General features: G+C 38.5%; 1 protein-coding gene across 9 annotated transcripts in view; it reads left to right on the top strand.

The window, feature by feature from the left end:
• The window catches only part of RIC1 (RIC1 homolog, RAB6A GEF complex partner 1), a 166632-nt gene that overhangs the window by 130108 nt on the left and 21887 nt on the right, over nt 1–14637 (top strand). For all 9 annotated transcript variants that reach the window (XM_045882150.3, XM_045882147.3, XM_045882148.3 and 6 more), the window contains 6 exons: nt 947–1150; nt 6096–6134; nt 6472–6582; nt 7365–7454; nt 8085–8245; nt 9230–9368. In XM_045882150.3, coding sequence (XP_045738106.1) covers nt 947–1150; nt 6096–6134; nt 6472–6582; nt 7365–7454; nt 8085–8245; nt 9230–9368 — 744 coding nt within the window. The remainder of the gene's footprint in view (nt 1–946; nt 1151–6095; nt 6135–6471; nt 6583–7364; nt 7455–8084; nt 8246–9229; nt 9369–14637) is intronic.

Below are 14637 nucleotides of genomic sequence, written 5' to 3'. Positions count from 1 at the left end.
AAAGAATATGACAGTAGCCTGGATCTGAGACTTCTTGACTGTAGTTGAAGAATAAGGATCCCCAGAAAAACAAGAGTAGAGTAATTCTTCCTCCCCTCCCCCATCCCAAATTATAATTTAAAGGCAAATTTTAGGATTTTTATGTCAAGACCACATTTGGACTACCATGGAAAGATGAGGGGCTGAGGTGCTCTTCAGCTTGATGGAATAGTCAGTGAATAATATGCCCACAATTGAGAATACTGGCCTTCTAACTGAGAGCCAGGGCATCATCACTAAGAGGAGAAATTGTCTTATTAATCTAAATACCCTCAGAGCCTGGCACAGTCCTTGGCACTAACCAAGCATTTACCCAAGTGAGTATTGAATTGTTCACAGACTGGGGCTACTCTTCCTCCTCCCTGTGGTTTAAAAGATCCTTAGCATCTGGTATCCCCGTCCACAGTCCTCCCCTTCTTGCCATGTGGTGGGCACACGGTGAACACACACACACCCAAACTGTTTGACCAGATATGTCTTCTTGCCACCATTTGTGAGGTATTTTATGTGAAACTCATTTGTAAACTGTAGATAATGAGTAGTTCTGTTCAGTTTTCAGATGGAAAATCTCTCATAGCATTGCCATTTTGGAGTAATAATGAAAAGATACTCTTGTCGTCGTCATAAACTGGGTCACATTTTGGCATCTATGATAAAACAGACTTCGGCAAAAATTTGGTTTGCCCTGGGAAGTAATCGTTAAACTGTTGCCTCTTCCCTCTAAATATAACAGTGCATGAGATCATTATGTAGTCTTGTCGTCTGTGAGTAAAAGCGACGTTGAGATACATGGTGCATTTCCTGTGATAAAACCAAATCAAGGTATTACTGGTTTTCCGTTACCTGATATCAGGTGGTTTTATTTGCTTTCTTCCTTTGCCCTCCGCTTCCTTTCTCCCTCATCTAGAGTAACCAGGAGCAAGTGCTACTTCAGGGGGAGGATCGGTTGTACTTGAACTGTGGTGAGGCCTCACAAATCCAGAGTGCCAGGAGTTCCTCAGCACACTCTGAGCATAAGGCTGGTGCCGGCAAGAGCCCCTTTGCGGACAGCGGTTTGGAGTCTCAGGGCTTAAGCACTTTGCTTGGACACCGGCACTGGCATGTGGTACAGGTAAGTCTTCAGTGACTGTTGACCGTTGACCTAGTCCTGGGGAGATAGCGCCTGGACTGGAGGTTTACGTATTTCTTCTGTTGCGTTAGAAAACTGAGAAACTTCTTAACCTTTTTGACTGTCACCTCTCTCTTCTGCTTTTCTGTCTTCTTGTCTTCTTCCTTTCTTGCCACTGATGTAGCACGGATCCCCACCTGCTTTAAGCCCACGAGTCCAAAAACTGCAAGTTTATGCTTTGCCCTCTGAATGAGCACAACTTTATACTACTTCCGTTCCCCCCACCCTGCTTTTTGGTATAAATTCAGCTCTGTGGATTTGCATAGGCAAAGTGTAGAGATTTCATGGAAAGTGACAGTGTTGATTAGGACCCTGGGCAGCTGACCTTGTAGTCCTAATGGGTACGTGTTGAGGTTAACTGCCTGACTTTAAACCCAGATTGCAGACTTGCGGTCACACTCTAGAACCTTATTATTAATAATTTTATTATTACATAAATCTTATTCCAAATCACTTATTCTGGTATAACTTTTAAATTAGCAGTTTCTTTTAATAATTCTGATAAATTGGCATTTAACATGGAAATCAATTCTGAATTTTGATACCAAATAAAATTAATTTGGGTAAATCAATAAATTGAAGTTTCTTGAAAGAAACTTTCATACACAGTTGTGGAAGTCCTGAGTGTCTTCCTTACCCCGCTGATACCAAAGTGTCTTAGGTACATCAGAGCCTGCTCTTGCATTGGTTTCTTTTCATTGGGTTCTCTTTCCACAATTCTTGAGCCCCCTTCTGCATTCTGTGCTGTTACTTTATTAGCTCGTTCAGCTCCCATGTTACTTTCAGTTGACTTTGAGTGGAGATGATGAGAGACATGCGTGGTCAGTATATGAAACGTTGAAGGAGGAGTGTCTCCTGCACTGACATGTGGTGTACACGCAAAGAAAATGTATCTAACTGACATTAATAAGCTCATAAACTCAGTGTGCATACCATTTGATAAGTAGTAACAGTTATGAAATAAAACTGCATCGGCTGCCTCCTTGACTAAAATTTTCCACTGCTCCCTTCTCTCCTATAGCCATTCCTCTGCTATTTTCATTTCCCCATACTTTGAACTATTCACTCTACACTGACCTAGCGTCAATGCCAGTTCTGCCTAGCCAGGTCTGTGTTGCCAGAGAGCCAAGTAGAGCAGAGGATCAAAGAAGGTAGGTCTGGAACTCAAAAATCCATCAGGCAATAACAAAAATCTAATTTCCTTCCAGCTCAAAAACTCCATGATTCTGTGATTCTTAGCCACCTCTGAAGTATCCCATATTAGTAGCGTATCACACTGATTTTAGCACGTTAGACAAAGTAGATATGAGCACGATTCTTTTGTGATTCTGTTCTTTAGATATCGAAACTATTCAGAAAGATGAACTTGTTTGACTCTAGCTTTACCAATTTTTTTATTTTTATTTTTTTATTTAAAACTCATAAAAACCATGTCAGAGCTGTATTCCCCAAAAACAATTAAGTTATAATAGACTCATAGAATTTTTGGAGCTGGAAGGACCGTAGAGATCATGTAGTCCAACTGGATTTGTTACATTGAGGAAACAGGCTCAGAGAAGTTAGGCGACTGCCAAGGTCACGTAGCAGAGCAGTGTCCTGCTTAAGCAGTGACAGACTTATGCTTACCGTAAGTAAAGTAACCATCTAACCTGTTGTAAGACCTGTAGGTATTAAATGTTGAATCATGTAATGTACTGTTGACCTTGAGCTAAGACCTAGAATGTGCCTCTTGAAATAGGCAGCATTTCATTACAATTTGCCCTATACTTTGTTTGCTGGCAGTCTAGCCAAATGCGTCAGTGCAGCATCATGGGAGTGTTTTGGTTTGGTGGTTTACAGTGTCCATATATGCTAATGCTTTACCTTCTGGGCTTTTTAACCATTAGTAATGATTCCCTGAAGAAAAATGGGTGCCTGTTTAATTTCTCCTTCAGCATATGCTCTTATCTGGGATAAATGCCCACATCCTCCATCAAAGTGACTTTGTTTATGCAATTTATATTTTGTATTCTTACACAGCTTAGAGTTCATCAAATGAGCTCCAACTAATTCTGCTTCTCTGTTCCTCATCTGGACAACTGGATTTTTCGTTTGTTTGTTTAGACCTTCTACCTTACACTTGTTAGTTTCCTGATCAGAAGATTCTATGTTAAATATGTTTTTTTTTTTTCTTTAACTTAAAACACATACATACTTGTCAGCAGCAGGGTTGGTAGCTGCTGGTAGAAATGGTGCTTTTCGTGTGTGTGTGTGCGTGCACGTGCACGCGCATGTGTGTGTGTTTAAATTTAGTTTTCCTAGCTACAGATTTTAAAAACTTTGAGAGTAGTTTGTTGACAAATGGAGCACAAATAATATGAAATTAAAACAAAGCCCTCATGGTTTTAGGGTGTATTCGTTCTTGGACTGCCGTTTATTTTAGCACTCAGTACTTTGCATGATATAAACATTTATTTCTGAAGGGTGCATGAATCATTATCATCCACTGTTCTGAAATGTTGGTTTTATAGTTAACCTGGCTATTTGGAAAAAATAAGCTTCACAAAATATGCTAAGGATGTCAACAGAGGATTTTAAAGGCTCTTTCATTTATAAATGATTTGTAGTCCTTCTGAGGGGTCTCAGATGTATCAGGTGTGGTATTCAGCACAGATCAGGTGTTGCTAGGAGGATGGCTCTCACAGTCTTACCCGTGACAGACAAAAGCAGTCTAGGTAGGAGACAGGGTTTTAGCAAAATGACTTTAAGGCGGCGGGGGGAGGGGGAAGGTAGATTGAGGTTTTTTGAAAGACTGAGGAATCCTAAGATGTTAAAAATGGAGATTCTGAACCTTAGCACTCAGGCTCCCAGTGGTGTGGCATGGCGTGGCATGGTGTGGCGTGGTGTGACTTTTATGCCCTGAGTATGCAATCCTGGCCTGACTTCTTCATGATTCATTAGCTTCCGCTTGCCTTACTTCTGCCATTTCCTGTTCTCAGTGTTAGGGGTAAAGCTCAAAGCTCAGGTGACACATAGATCAATAAATGTGACCTACTAGAGAAAATGAAAATTTCATTTTCACTTTTCATTCCATAGCATCTTCAGACACACAACTGCATCAGAAGTAAAGCTTCATTTTAAACTTAAACTTGAGCTTTGAAAATAAACCATTTGTAGTTTGTGGCACCTCCTACATTTTTAGAGGTTAAAAAAATAAAGTTTTTTTCTCCTACAGATACTCATTAGAGTGTGGACCATATGATAAAATTTTACCTTGGTGCCCATGGTTAGAAACCCTTCAAGTTGGAATCCATGTTGGCAGTGAGATCCCAGCTCACACTTCACCCACCCCACGTTTCATAAATACTTAGGAAACACCAGGGTTCAAGGGAAGTGGTTCTTTTTAATGTTCTGGACGGCTGGCTCAGTTATACTCCAGGGACACCCTTCTTCAGGTGACTGTTTTGATCTTCTTCATCCAAACACAGGCTTGCACAAAACTACTTGGAACTCTTCTGTCACCACCTGATCATTGCCTCAGATTACCGTGCCCCTGAACTGACATCACCCGTCATAGGGAACTTTATTAACTGGCCTGTGTGGTGCAGCGAATCTGTTAAGATATGAGTTAAGCCTTTTTCAAGCATATATCAATATACTGTTACCCTTAATTCTGCAAGGTGGGCTTTCACAAACCGGCACTGGAGTTGAGAACTTCTAACAACAGAACCAAAAGCTGTTAATTTACTTAGATTTTAGGTTGACTTACTAGATAATAAGTGAAGTCTAACAGTTTCATGAGTAAACTTTATCAAGGTTAATACAGATGTTTTCAGTGTATTTTTACTTGATTTTTGTTTGGTCTTCACATTACACAAAGAATCTTATTGGATTGATTGCATTGTACTGCCTTTTTAATTTGGCTTTTTTTTTTTTTTTTTTTAAATATGTAATACTTGGAGTACAATGAAAATGAATTTGGATAAATTGAGTTCTTTTATTCCAGGAACAGAAAACTCTTTCCCTTGTTCTATCGTTCTGTTAAGTTTCACACCACACTCACAACATGCTCATGAAAACTGCTTAATCAGGAGGCTAGTGGAGAGGTCAGTCTCAGTAAAGCTAGAATTTTCTTCATCTACATTGATAATCTTATGGAATAATCTTTTAGGCTTAAAATTCTTGTTAGAGTGATAAAAAGACACCATGTACAGAGATATAAGACAGACAACATGGGAGGAAGGTATATTTCCGCTTACATTGCAGATGAAGAGTTAATATCTGTAAATCAAAGTTCTTACAGATTAGGTTGAATACCCCAGTAAAAAACAGTAGCTTAGACACACACTTACATGTGTATGGATGTTTAGAGAGAGAATAAAGACTAACCAGTGGTTATCCCTGGAGCAATGATAGAATAGAATTTCATTTTGTACTTTGTACATTTTTATATTGTTTAAATTTTATAAGCAGTATTTTGCTATTTTAGTCAGAAGACATAAAGTAATAAAAATACCTCCATTAAAGCAAATCAAAACTCTTGCTGAGGCTCTCAAACTCTTTATTTCCACAATTCTTGCTTGCCCTCATGGCTGGTTCTCAAAGTCTTTTGTCAGTCTGTATTTATTGCTTGTTCAGTATTTAAATAAAAACAGTGTAGAGAAAAAGCAGTGTGGGAAAGCCTCATGTCTAGCCACTCATAATGAAATGGTCAAGACAGGAGATGTGAAATATGGGCTGGTATTTCAACGGTAAATTCCAAGTACTCTGCTAGTAATACCCCCTATTCGGGAACACTTTAAACACTGTACAGGAAAATGAATCTCATACTGTGACATTAATGCTTTAAGTGCTTTAAGTTTAAATACATTTCAGAAGTCTTACCAAACTGATGTATTATTTTCTGTAGATTTCCAACACCTATCTAGAGAGCAATTGGCCTATACGGGTGAGTTATTTGTTATTTTGTTGGTGTTAACTTTATTTGGATAGTGTTTGCTGCAAGAGGCATTTTGGGAATTGAGCCTTTTTCAGTGGGTACATTGATAATAGTAAAATTTTAATACTTGATCCCTTGTACATTGTTAGCATATTAACATCTATGATTTGGTGAAATGTAACTGGTATATAAATACTCAGATTTTTTGATCTAGCAATTTACATTTAATTCACTTAGCAAATATTAATAGTCTATTTGCCTGACACAACAATGCTAAACTCTTTATACTTAATATAAGTATATAGATTTGCAAGGAAGAGTTCTTAATTTTTTTTTTTTTAATTAGTTTTCAGCTATTGATAAGCTTGGACAGAATATTGCTGTGGTTGGCAAGTTTGGTTTTGCACATTACTCTTTACTCACCAAAAAATGGAAACTTTTTGGAAACATTACCCAGGTTAGTCTTTTTGAAATTAAAAACTGATTTCTCAGAGTATAAGAGAACTACCATATGCAATAACTCTAAAGTAAGCCATTATTTAGTTATTAAAAAATAATACCAAATATTAAAAAATGAGGGTGGATTACATCTAAGGATCAGTTCTGATGAAGTACTTGATATTTGATAAAGGATTTTGTATTGAGATGGTTGGTTTGTTTTTGAGGATTTACTCTTCCATGTTGAGGATTTACTCTTCCGTGTTGAGTTCATCAGATGTGGTCAAATAAATTTCCACTGAATTTGAGATCATCTGCTTTTTTGTGTGTGATGTGAAGATGTGGGTAGCATAGAAACAATTATAGTTGGATTTGCAAGGATCAAATAGGAAAAGATGAGGACTGACATGTAGTAGGTGCCTGCCGGGCACTTCAAGGGGCTCACTGACCTTCATGACTCAGAGAGGGCACTGTTATTACTGTTTTATAAAAGAGAAACTAGGATTCAGAGTCAAGTAGCTGATACATGGTAAAGCTGGATTTTAAACCAAAGTCTGTTGAATAAGGGAATAATGATGCTACATTGTGTACCCAGTTATTTACAGAAGTGTTTGTTTTTCCAAAATAGGATATGAATCATGATTAATAAAGGCCCAGAGTAATAATTGGGGGAATAGAGAGTAGAGCAGAAATAATTTGAGCTCTCATTGTTTGCTTAGGAATATCTTATAAGGGTATTACTTCTTGTAGTTTCTGGCAGCATATAAATGTAAATATGTTTTTTTTAAATTATCTTTTAAGGAGCAAAATATGATTGTGACAGGTGGCTTAGCCTGGTGGAATGATTTTATTGTCCTGGCATGTTATAACATAAGTGACCGTCAAGAAGAGGTAAGGCTTGTTTTCTCTCAGAGATAACAGATTTTTATATTTTAAAGATACTAAGCACTATCTGCTTTAGTATAAATACGGTTTTTGGAAAATGAACAAACATTTTATTTTTTTAATTAAGAATTTGGCATTTGTTTTTTTTTTTTTTTTTTAACCTAAATGAGACTTTATCTGGTTACTACTTTAAAAAAAATTTTTTTTAAAGGGATAATCAGAACTTCTGAGATAACTTTTTCTAAGGATTTTATCTGTTAGACATTCTCTGTGAGGTTTATAAATAATAAAAGTTGTTCAAAGAAGAGAAGTTCCTAAGGATGGCTGCCCTTAGAGATTTATTAACTTATTGATTTGTATGTTTATGTTTTTAGAAAGTGCTGGTCTACTTTCATCAGGTCTGGATATGCAGGTCTTCAGAAGGAGCACCTCATAATAGTACATTCCCAATTTTAATCGCTTCATCTTTTGGTTATTTGTAGAATGAGCCTACCCTGTGAAATTATTGGTAATGCTCAGATTAAAACTTCTGTTACTTGAAAAGAAGTCAGTAGATAAAAAACAGCGTGTCTAAAGTATTTAGTCGTCTGACGTGTAGGTGTCTTGTTTTTACAGTTTTATTTCTTTGTTCTTCAGCTCAGAGTCTACTTGCGAACATCAAACCTGGACAATGCCTTTGCTCACATCACCAAAGCACAAGCAGAAACATTACTGCTTAGTGTCTTCCGGGACATGGTGATAGTATTTAGAGCAGACTGTTCAATCTGCCTGTACAGTATTGAAAGAAAGTCTGATGGGTAAGTGCATAGCATGCGACAAGTCACTTTTTCCTTCTGTATATCGTGCTTCCTCTGTCGTTTTTATTTTCTTAAAAGTTATTCTAATTTTATGTTTAGTTTCCTTTGTTTTAGAAGTGAAAAAGTAAATTTTGTATTTAGTGATGTTCATGTAGTTATTTTTTAGCTACCTAAGTAAATAGCTTGCACTAACTTCTTCAGCTGCTCTTACTGGATTTGTTTGAAAAAAAAAAAATCTGGTTTGGGATGGGGTAACTCAGGTACTAGTTTTTTTCACAACCTTGAAAACAAGTGATTACTAACTGTCCTAATGTTCTGGACACTTGGGGAAATTTGAAGGTGGTCACTGGCCTAAGGCCTTGGGAAGTGTGTCCTTAGCAGACTCACTTGATTCCCGCTGAGCCAGGTGGCTGCCGTCTGCGGGGGAAGGGCTGACAGCCCCTGGTGCTGCGGTGGGCTGCTTGCATCCTTTGGGGCCTCTGGCTGGCTTGCAGCATTTAGACCACACCTCCTGAGTTGTATTTTGCTCTTGCGGCATGTGTGTGTGTGTTTGTTTTTAATAGCCATGAAGTGTGTATTTGCTGGAATAGCTTAGTGATTAAGAAATACTGTAAAGATTAGAAATTAAGGAATTTTTACTAGCCTCTCATAGAAGCCATATCCTTTCTCAACCAACCAAACTTTTCCTATTTTTTCCTTCCTAGTTTCCTTTCATAGTTTTCCTAGTTTTTTTCTTCCCTTCTACATTGTATTCCTTTTCTTTCTCCCTTATTTCCATTTGTATTCTTTGTCTACCTCAACATTACCAGTCTACTGCCTGAAGGGTACTTGAGGGGAGGGAATGATAGGTAGAAGGCATTTGGATCCTCCAAAAGCATGAAATCTAATACTATTAGTAGTGGAAAAGAAAGGAAAACAAACTCGCTAGCGTTGATGTTGAGGTGTGTGGGTATCTTTCTCTCTCTGTCTTTTTTTTTTTTGCAGTCCAAATACTACTGCTGGTATTCAGGTTCTTCAAGAAGTGTCCATGTCACGCTACATTCCTCACCCTTTCCTGGTGGTATCTGTCACTCTCACTTCAGTGAGCACAGAGAATGGAATCACCCTGAAAATGCCACAGCAGGTACCATTCCGTTATCAAAGCTCTTTAGAGCTTCATCTCAGTTTTTAGCATTTTACGTTGGTACCGGGAACTATTTATTTGTTCAGCAAATAAAGATCAAGTGTCTAAAATGTGCTTTGCATGAAGATGCTGGGGCAAACTAAACAAACTTGGCTTCTGCTCAGACAGTAAAGAAATAATTACGTGCATAATTAATTATAATTGTGATGTGTGTACCAGAAAGTCATATAGGGCACTCCGAGAGTATAGAACGAAAACCTGGAATAGTCTAAACAGTCAGAGATTTTTGTACCATTTAAGTTACAGCCTGAAGACAGACAGGTGGTTACCTAAGTAAAGAGTGGGAATCTCAGATCAATGGGAACAGTAGTGCAGAGGCCATCAGTAAAAGAGAGAAATGACACATACAGGGAACCGGAAGAACTTCAGAGTGACTGGGCTTTATCTTAAAGTCTAAAGTGTTTTAAGCTGGGTATTACTAGATATATCTAGCCAATCTGTAAGGGGGGAAATGAACCAGAGTTGGACAAAACTGGATGTAGGGAGGGTAACTGGGAGGCCACTGTAACGATCTGAATGAAGGGTGTTAGTGACCTAAACTTGGCAGTGAAAAAGAAGGAAAGAAGTGGAATACTGAATATAAAATAGAGAGAACTCCATGATTAGTCAACTATAAGGAAAGAAAATAATGCTGTAGTTTCTGGTTAAACCCACGAAGTTGTGTAACTTCCTATTCCAAGGCTCCTTGCGTTACATGGATGGTTTCCAAATTTTGTGTCAGTGTGGAACCCGTTTTCAAAGGATAACTATGTAGACTTACAACTGTCTAGATTTGTCATCTCTGTCTTCCCAATCTTTTACTTCCTGTTAAGGCACTTCCATTCATCTCCTTCAAAATCTAGATCCCATTTCCTCTGCAAACTATATGTCATGGTAGCCAGAGAGTCATAGATGATAAGGGAAAGTTCTGTTTTACAGAAGAATTGTAGCTAAAAGATGTGGAAGGAAGGTTAAGAATTACAGAATCACCATTTTGTAGCCCCTAAGAAAAGTGATTCAGATAGTGATCATGATTGGATGAAGCTATCAGATGAAAGGTTGGTGGGGAACTTCACAATGAGGGGATCAGGTGGCTATATCTAAGCCTTATTAATCAACATTAGCATTACTACAAGTAGGAGAACCAGGTATCGCATGCTTCCTGGGGTGATGCATCCTAGAGTTCACATGAGGAATTACTGCCCAAAATAGTGAACCTGAATTAAATCAAGCTTCTAGAGTCAAGTTTCATTCCTAGGAAATACAGGGGTAGAGGTTTAGTTTACCACCACTTAGAACATTCTGTAGGACAGCTATAAGTCAATAATGTGGCAGTGGGGACGGGGGGCTGTAAGGGGAGACTCTTATAAATAATTCTTTAGAGCCATAACAACCAAATGCAGTACTTAAGTTCATTTGTATCCTGATTCAAACTGGCTATAAAAAGACACTATTAAAGCAATTAGAGATGCTCATTATGCACTGAGAGGTGACATTAAGGAATAATTGTAGATTTTATTAGATGTGTTACTGGCATTATGATTATATAAGCAAATACCCGTGTACTTCAGAGTTGCATAGTATAGTGGTAAGACAGCATGGTATCTTCCTTTAAAGTACTTTGGTGTAGAGGCACCTGGCTTGCTCAGTTGGTGGAGCAGGTAACTCTTGATCTCAGGGTTGTGAGTTCAAGCCCCACAATGGGTGTAGAGATTACTTAAAAAATAAAATCTTTAAGAAAAATAATAAAATACTTTAGCCAAATAAATGAAAAAAAGGATAGATGGAGCAAATGTGGCAAAGTCTTGAATAGTTGTGAATTTGGATGATGGAAATATGGGGGTTCATTGTACAATTCTCTATACTTTGAGGTTTTCTCGCTCACATTTGAAGTTTTCATATTAGGGAAAATAAAAGGACTCCTTGTATACCCCAGATACAGAAGGCAGTCAATGGCACCAGTAGTACTGGATACCCCATTTTAAGAGGGCCTTTCCAACAGACACATGAAAAATGTTCAACATCACTCGACATCAGGAAAGTGCAAATCAAAACTACAGTGAGATACCACCTCACACCTGTCAGAATGGCTAAAACAAAAAACACAAGAAACAACAAGTGTTGGCAAAGATGTGGAAAAAAAGGAACCCTTTTGGAATGTTGGTGGGAATGCAAACTGGTGCAGCTACTGTGGAAGACAGGATGGAGGTTACTCAAACTTAAAAATAGAACTACCCTTATGATCCAGTAATCACACTACTGGATATTTACCCCCCAAAATACAAAAACCCTAATTCAGAGGGATACATGCACCCCTGTATTTATTGCAGCATTATTTACAATAGCCAAATTATGGAAGCAGCCCAAGGGTCTATTGATAGATGAATGGATAAAGATGATGTGGTATATATACACTATGGAATATTACTCAACTATAAAAGGGGCACCTGGATGGCTCAGTCAGTTAAGTTTCTGCCTTTCGGCTCAGGTCATAATCCCGGGGTCCCGGGATCCAGTCCCATGTCAGGCTCCCTGCTCAGCAGGAGTTGGCTTCTTCTCCGTCTGCCCCTCCCCACTCATGCTCACTTGCACTCCCTCTCTCAAATCAATAAAATCTTTAAAAATAAATAAAAAGAGTGGGGTGCCTGGGTGGCTCAGTTGGTTAAGCGACTGCCTTCGGCTCAGGTCATGATCCCGGAGTCCCGGGATCGAGTCCCACATCGGGCTCCCTGCTCAGCGAGGAGCCTGCTTCTCCCTCTGACCCTCCCCCACTCATGTACTCTCTCTCTCTCTCTCATTCTTGCTCTCTCAAAATAAATAAATTAATCTTTAAAAAAAATAAAAAGTGAAATCTTGTCATTTGCAATGACATCGATGAATCTAGAGAGCATAATGCTAAGTGAAATAAGTCAGAGAAAGACAAATACCTTGTGATTTCACTCATGTGGAATTTAAAAAACAAAACAAATGAGCAAAGGAAAAAGACAAACCAATAAACAGACTCTTAACTGTAGAGACCAACTGATGGTTACCAGAGGGGAGGTGGGTGGGTGGGGGATGGATGAAATACATGATGGGGATTAAGGAATGCACTTGTGATGAGCACTGGTGTTGTATGGAAATGTCGAATCACTGTATTATACACCACCTGAAACTAATATAACACTGCATGTTAAGTATACTGGAATTTAAAAAGTTAAAAAAAGGCCTGTCACAAAGAGGAGAGATCTAATGTGGGAAAGAGCAGATTAAGAAGTAAGTTGACTGTGAAGAGTGACAGTTTGACTTCTTCCTTGCCAATATGGATGCCCTTTATTTCTTTTTGTTGTCTGATTGCTGAGGCTAGGACTTCCGTAATACTCAATGTAGAAAACCCGAAAAGACTCCACCAGAATATTGCTAGAACTGATACAGGAATTCAGCAAATTCAGGATATAAAATCATTGTAGAGAAATCTGCTGCATTTCTCTACACCAAAAATGAAGAAGCATGAAGAGAATTCAAGGAATCAGTCCCATTTACAATAGTGCCCAAAATCATGAGATACCTAGGAATACCTAATCAAAGAGGTGAAAGATGTGTATGCTGAAAACTGTAGAACACTTATGTAAGAAAGTAAAGAAGACACAAAGAAATGGAAAAACATACCATGCTCTTGGATTGGAAGAACAAATATTATTAAAACGTCTATACTGCCCAAAGCCATCTACACATTCAGTGCAAGCCCTATCAAATCAACACCAGCATTTTTCACAGAGCTGGAACGCACAGTTCCAAAATTTCTGTGGAACCAGAAAAGACTCCGAATAGCCAAAGTAATATTCAAAAAGAAAAGCAAAGTGGAAGGCATCACAATTCTGGACTTCAAGCTGTATTACAAAGCTGTAATCATTAAGAAGTGTGGTACTGGCATAAAAACAGACACGTAGATCAGTGGAATAGAACAGAAAACTCAGAAGTGGACCCTCAACTGTATGGTCAACTAATCTTCGACAAAGCAGGACAGAATATTCAATGGAAAAATGACAGTCTCTTCAACAAATGATGCTGGGAAAATTGGACAGCCACATGCAGAAGAATGAAACTGAACCACTTTCTCACACCATACACAAGAATAAGCTCAAAATGGATGAAGGACCTAAATGTGAAACCATCAGAATCCTAGAGGAGAAAGCAGGCAGCAACTTCTTGCTAGACCCGTCTCTGGAGGCAAGGAAACAAAAGCAAAAATGAACTATTGGGACCTCATTAAGATGAAAAGCTTCTGCACAGCGAAGGAAACCGTCAACAAACTGAAAGGCAGCCTACGGAATGGGAGAAGATATTTGCAAATGACATATCGGATAAAGGGTTAGTATCCAAAATCTATAAAGAACTTACCCAACTCAGTACCCGAACAACAAGTAATCCAGTTAAGAAATGGGCAGGAGATATGAATAGACACTTTTCCAAAGAAGACATCCAGATGGCTAACGTGTCTACATGAAAAGATGCTCAACGTCACTCATCATCACGGAAATACAAATCAAAACTAAAGTGAGATACCACCTCACACCAGTCAGAATGGCTAAAATTAACACAGGATATAACAGATGTTGGCAACGATGCGGAGAAAGGGGAACCCTCTTACTCTGTTGGTGGGAATGCAAACTGGTGCAGCCACTCTGGAAAACAGTATGGAGGTTCCTCAAAAAGTTAAAAATAGACGTAGGAAATGCACTACTATGACCCAGTAATTGCACTACTAGGTTTTTATCCATAGGATACAAACATACAGATTCGAAGGAGCACGTGTACCCCAGTGTTTATAGCAGCATTATCAACAATAGCCAAAATATGGAAAGAGCCCAAATGTCCATTGACTGATGAATGGATAAAGAAGAGGGTGTGTGTGTGTGAGTGATGAAGTATTACTTGGCCATCAAAACAGTGAAATCTTACCATTTGCAGTGACGTGGATAGAACTAGAGGTGGTTATGCTAAGCAAAGTAAGTCAGAGAAAGACAAATATGATTTCACTCGTGTGGAATTTAAGAAAACAGATGAACACAGGGGAAGGGTAGGAAAAATAAAAACAGGGAGGCAAACCATAGGAGACTCTTAAATATAGAGAACAAACTGAGGGTGGGGGGGGGATGGGGTAATTGGGTGATAGACATTAAGGACGACACTTCTTATGAGCACTGGGTGTTACATGTAAGTGATGAATCCCTAAATTCTACTCCTGAAA

The sequence above is a fragment of the Mirounga angustirostris genome, unplaced genomic scaffold, assembly GCF_029215605.1.
Source record: "Mirounga angustirostris isolate CCGP_5_RB_7025 unplaced genomic scaffold, mMirAng1.0.hap1 SCAF_15, whole genome shotgun sequence".
In the NCBI taxonomy this organism is placed as follows: Eukaryota; Metazoa; Chordata; class Mammalia; order Carnivora; family Phocidae; genus Mirounga; species Mirounga angustirostris.
The sequence above is the reverse complement of the archived record's forward strand: the minus strand, read 5'-3'. Positions and strand labels throughout refer to the sequence as shown.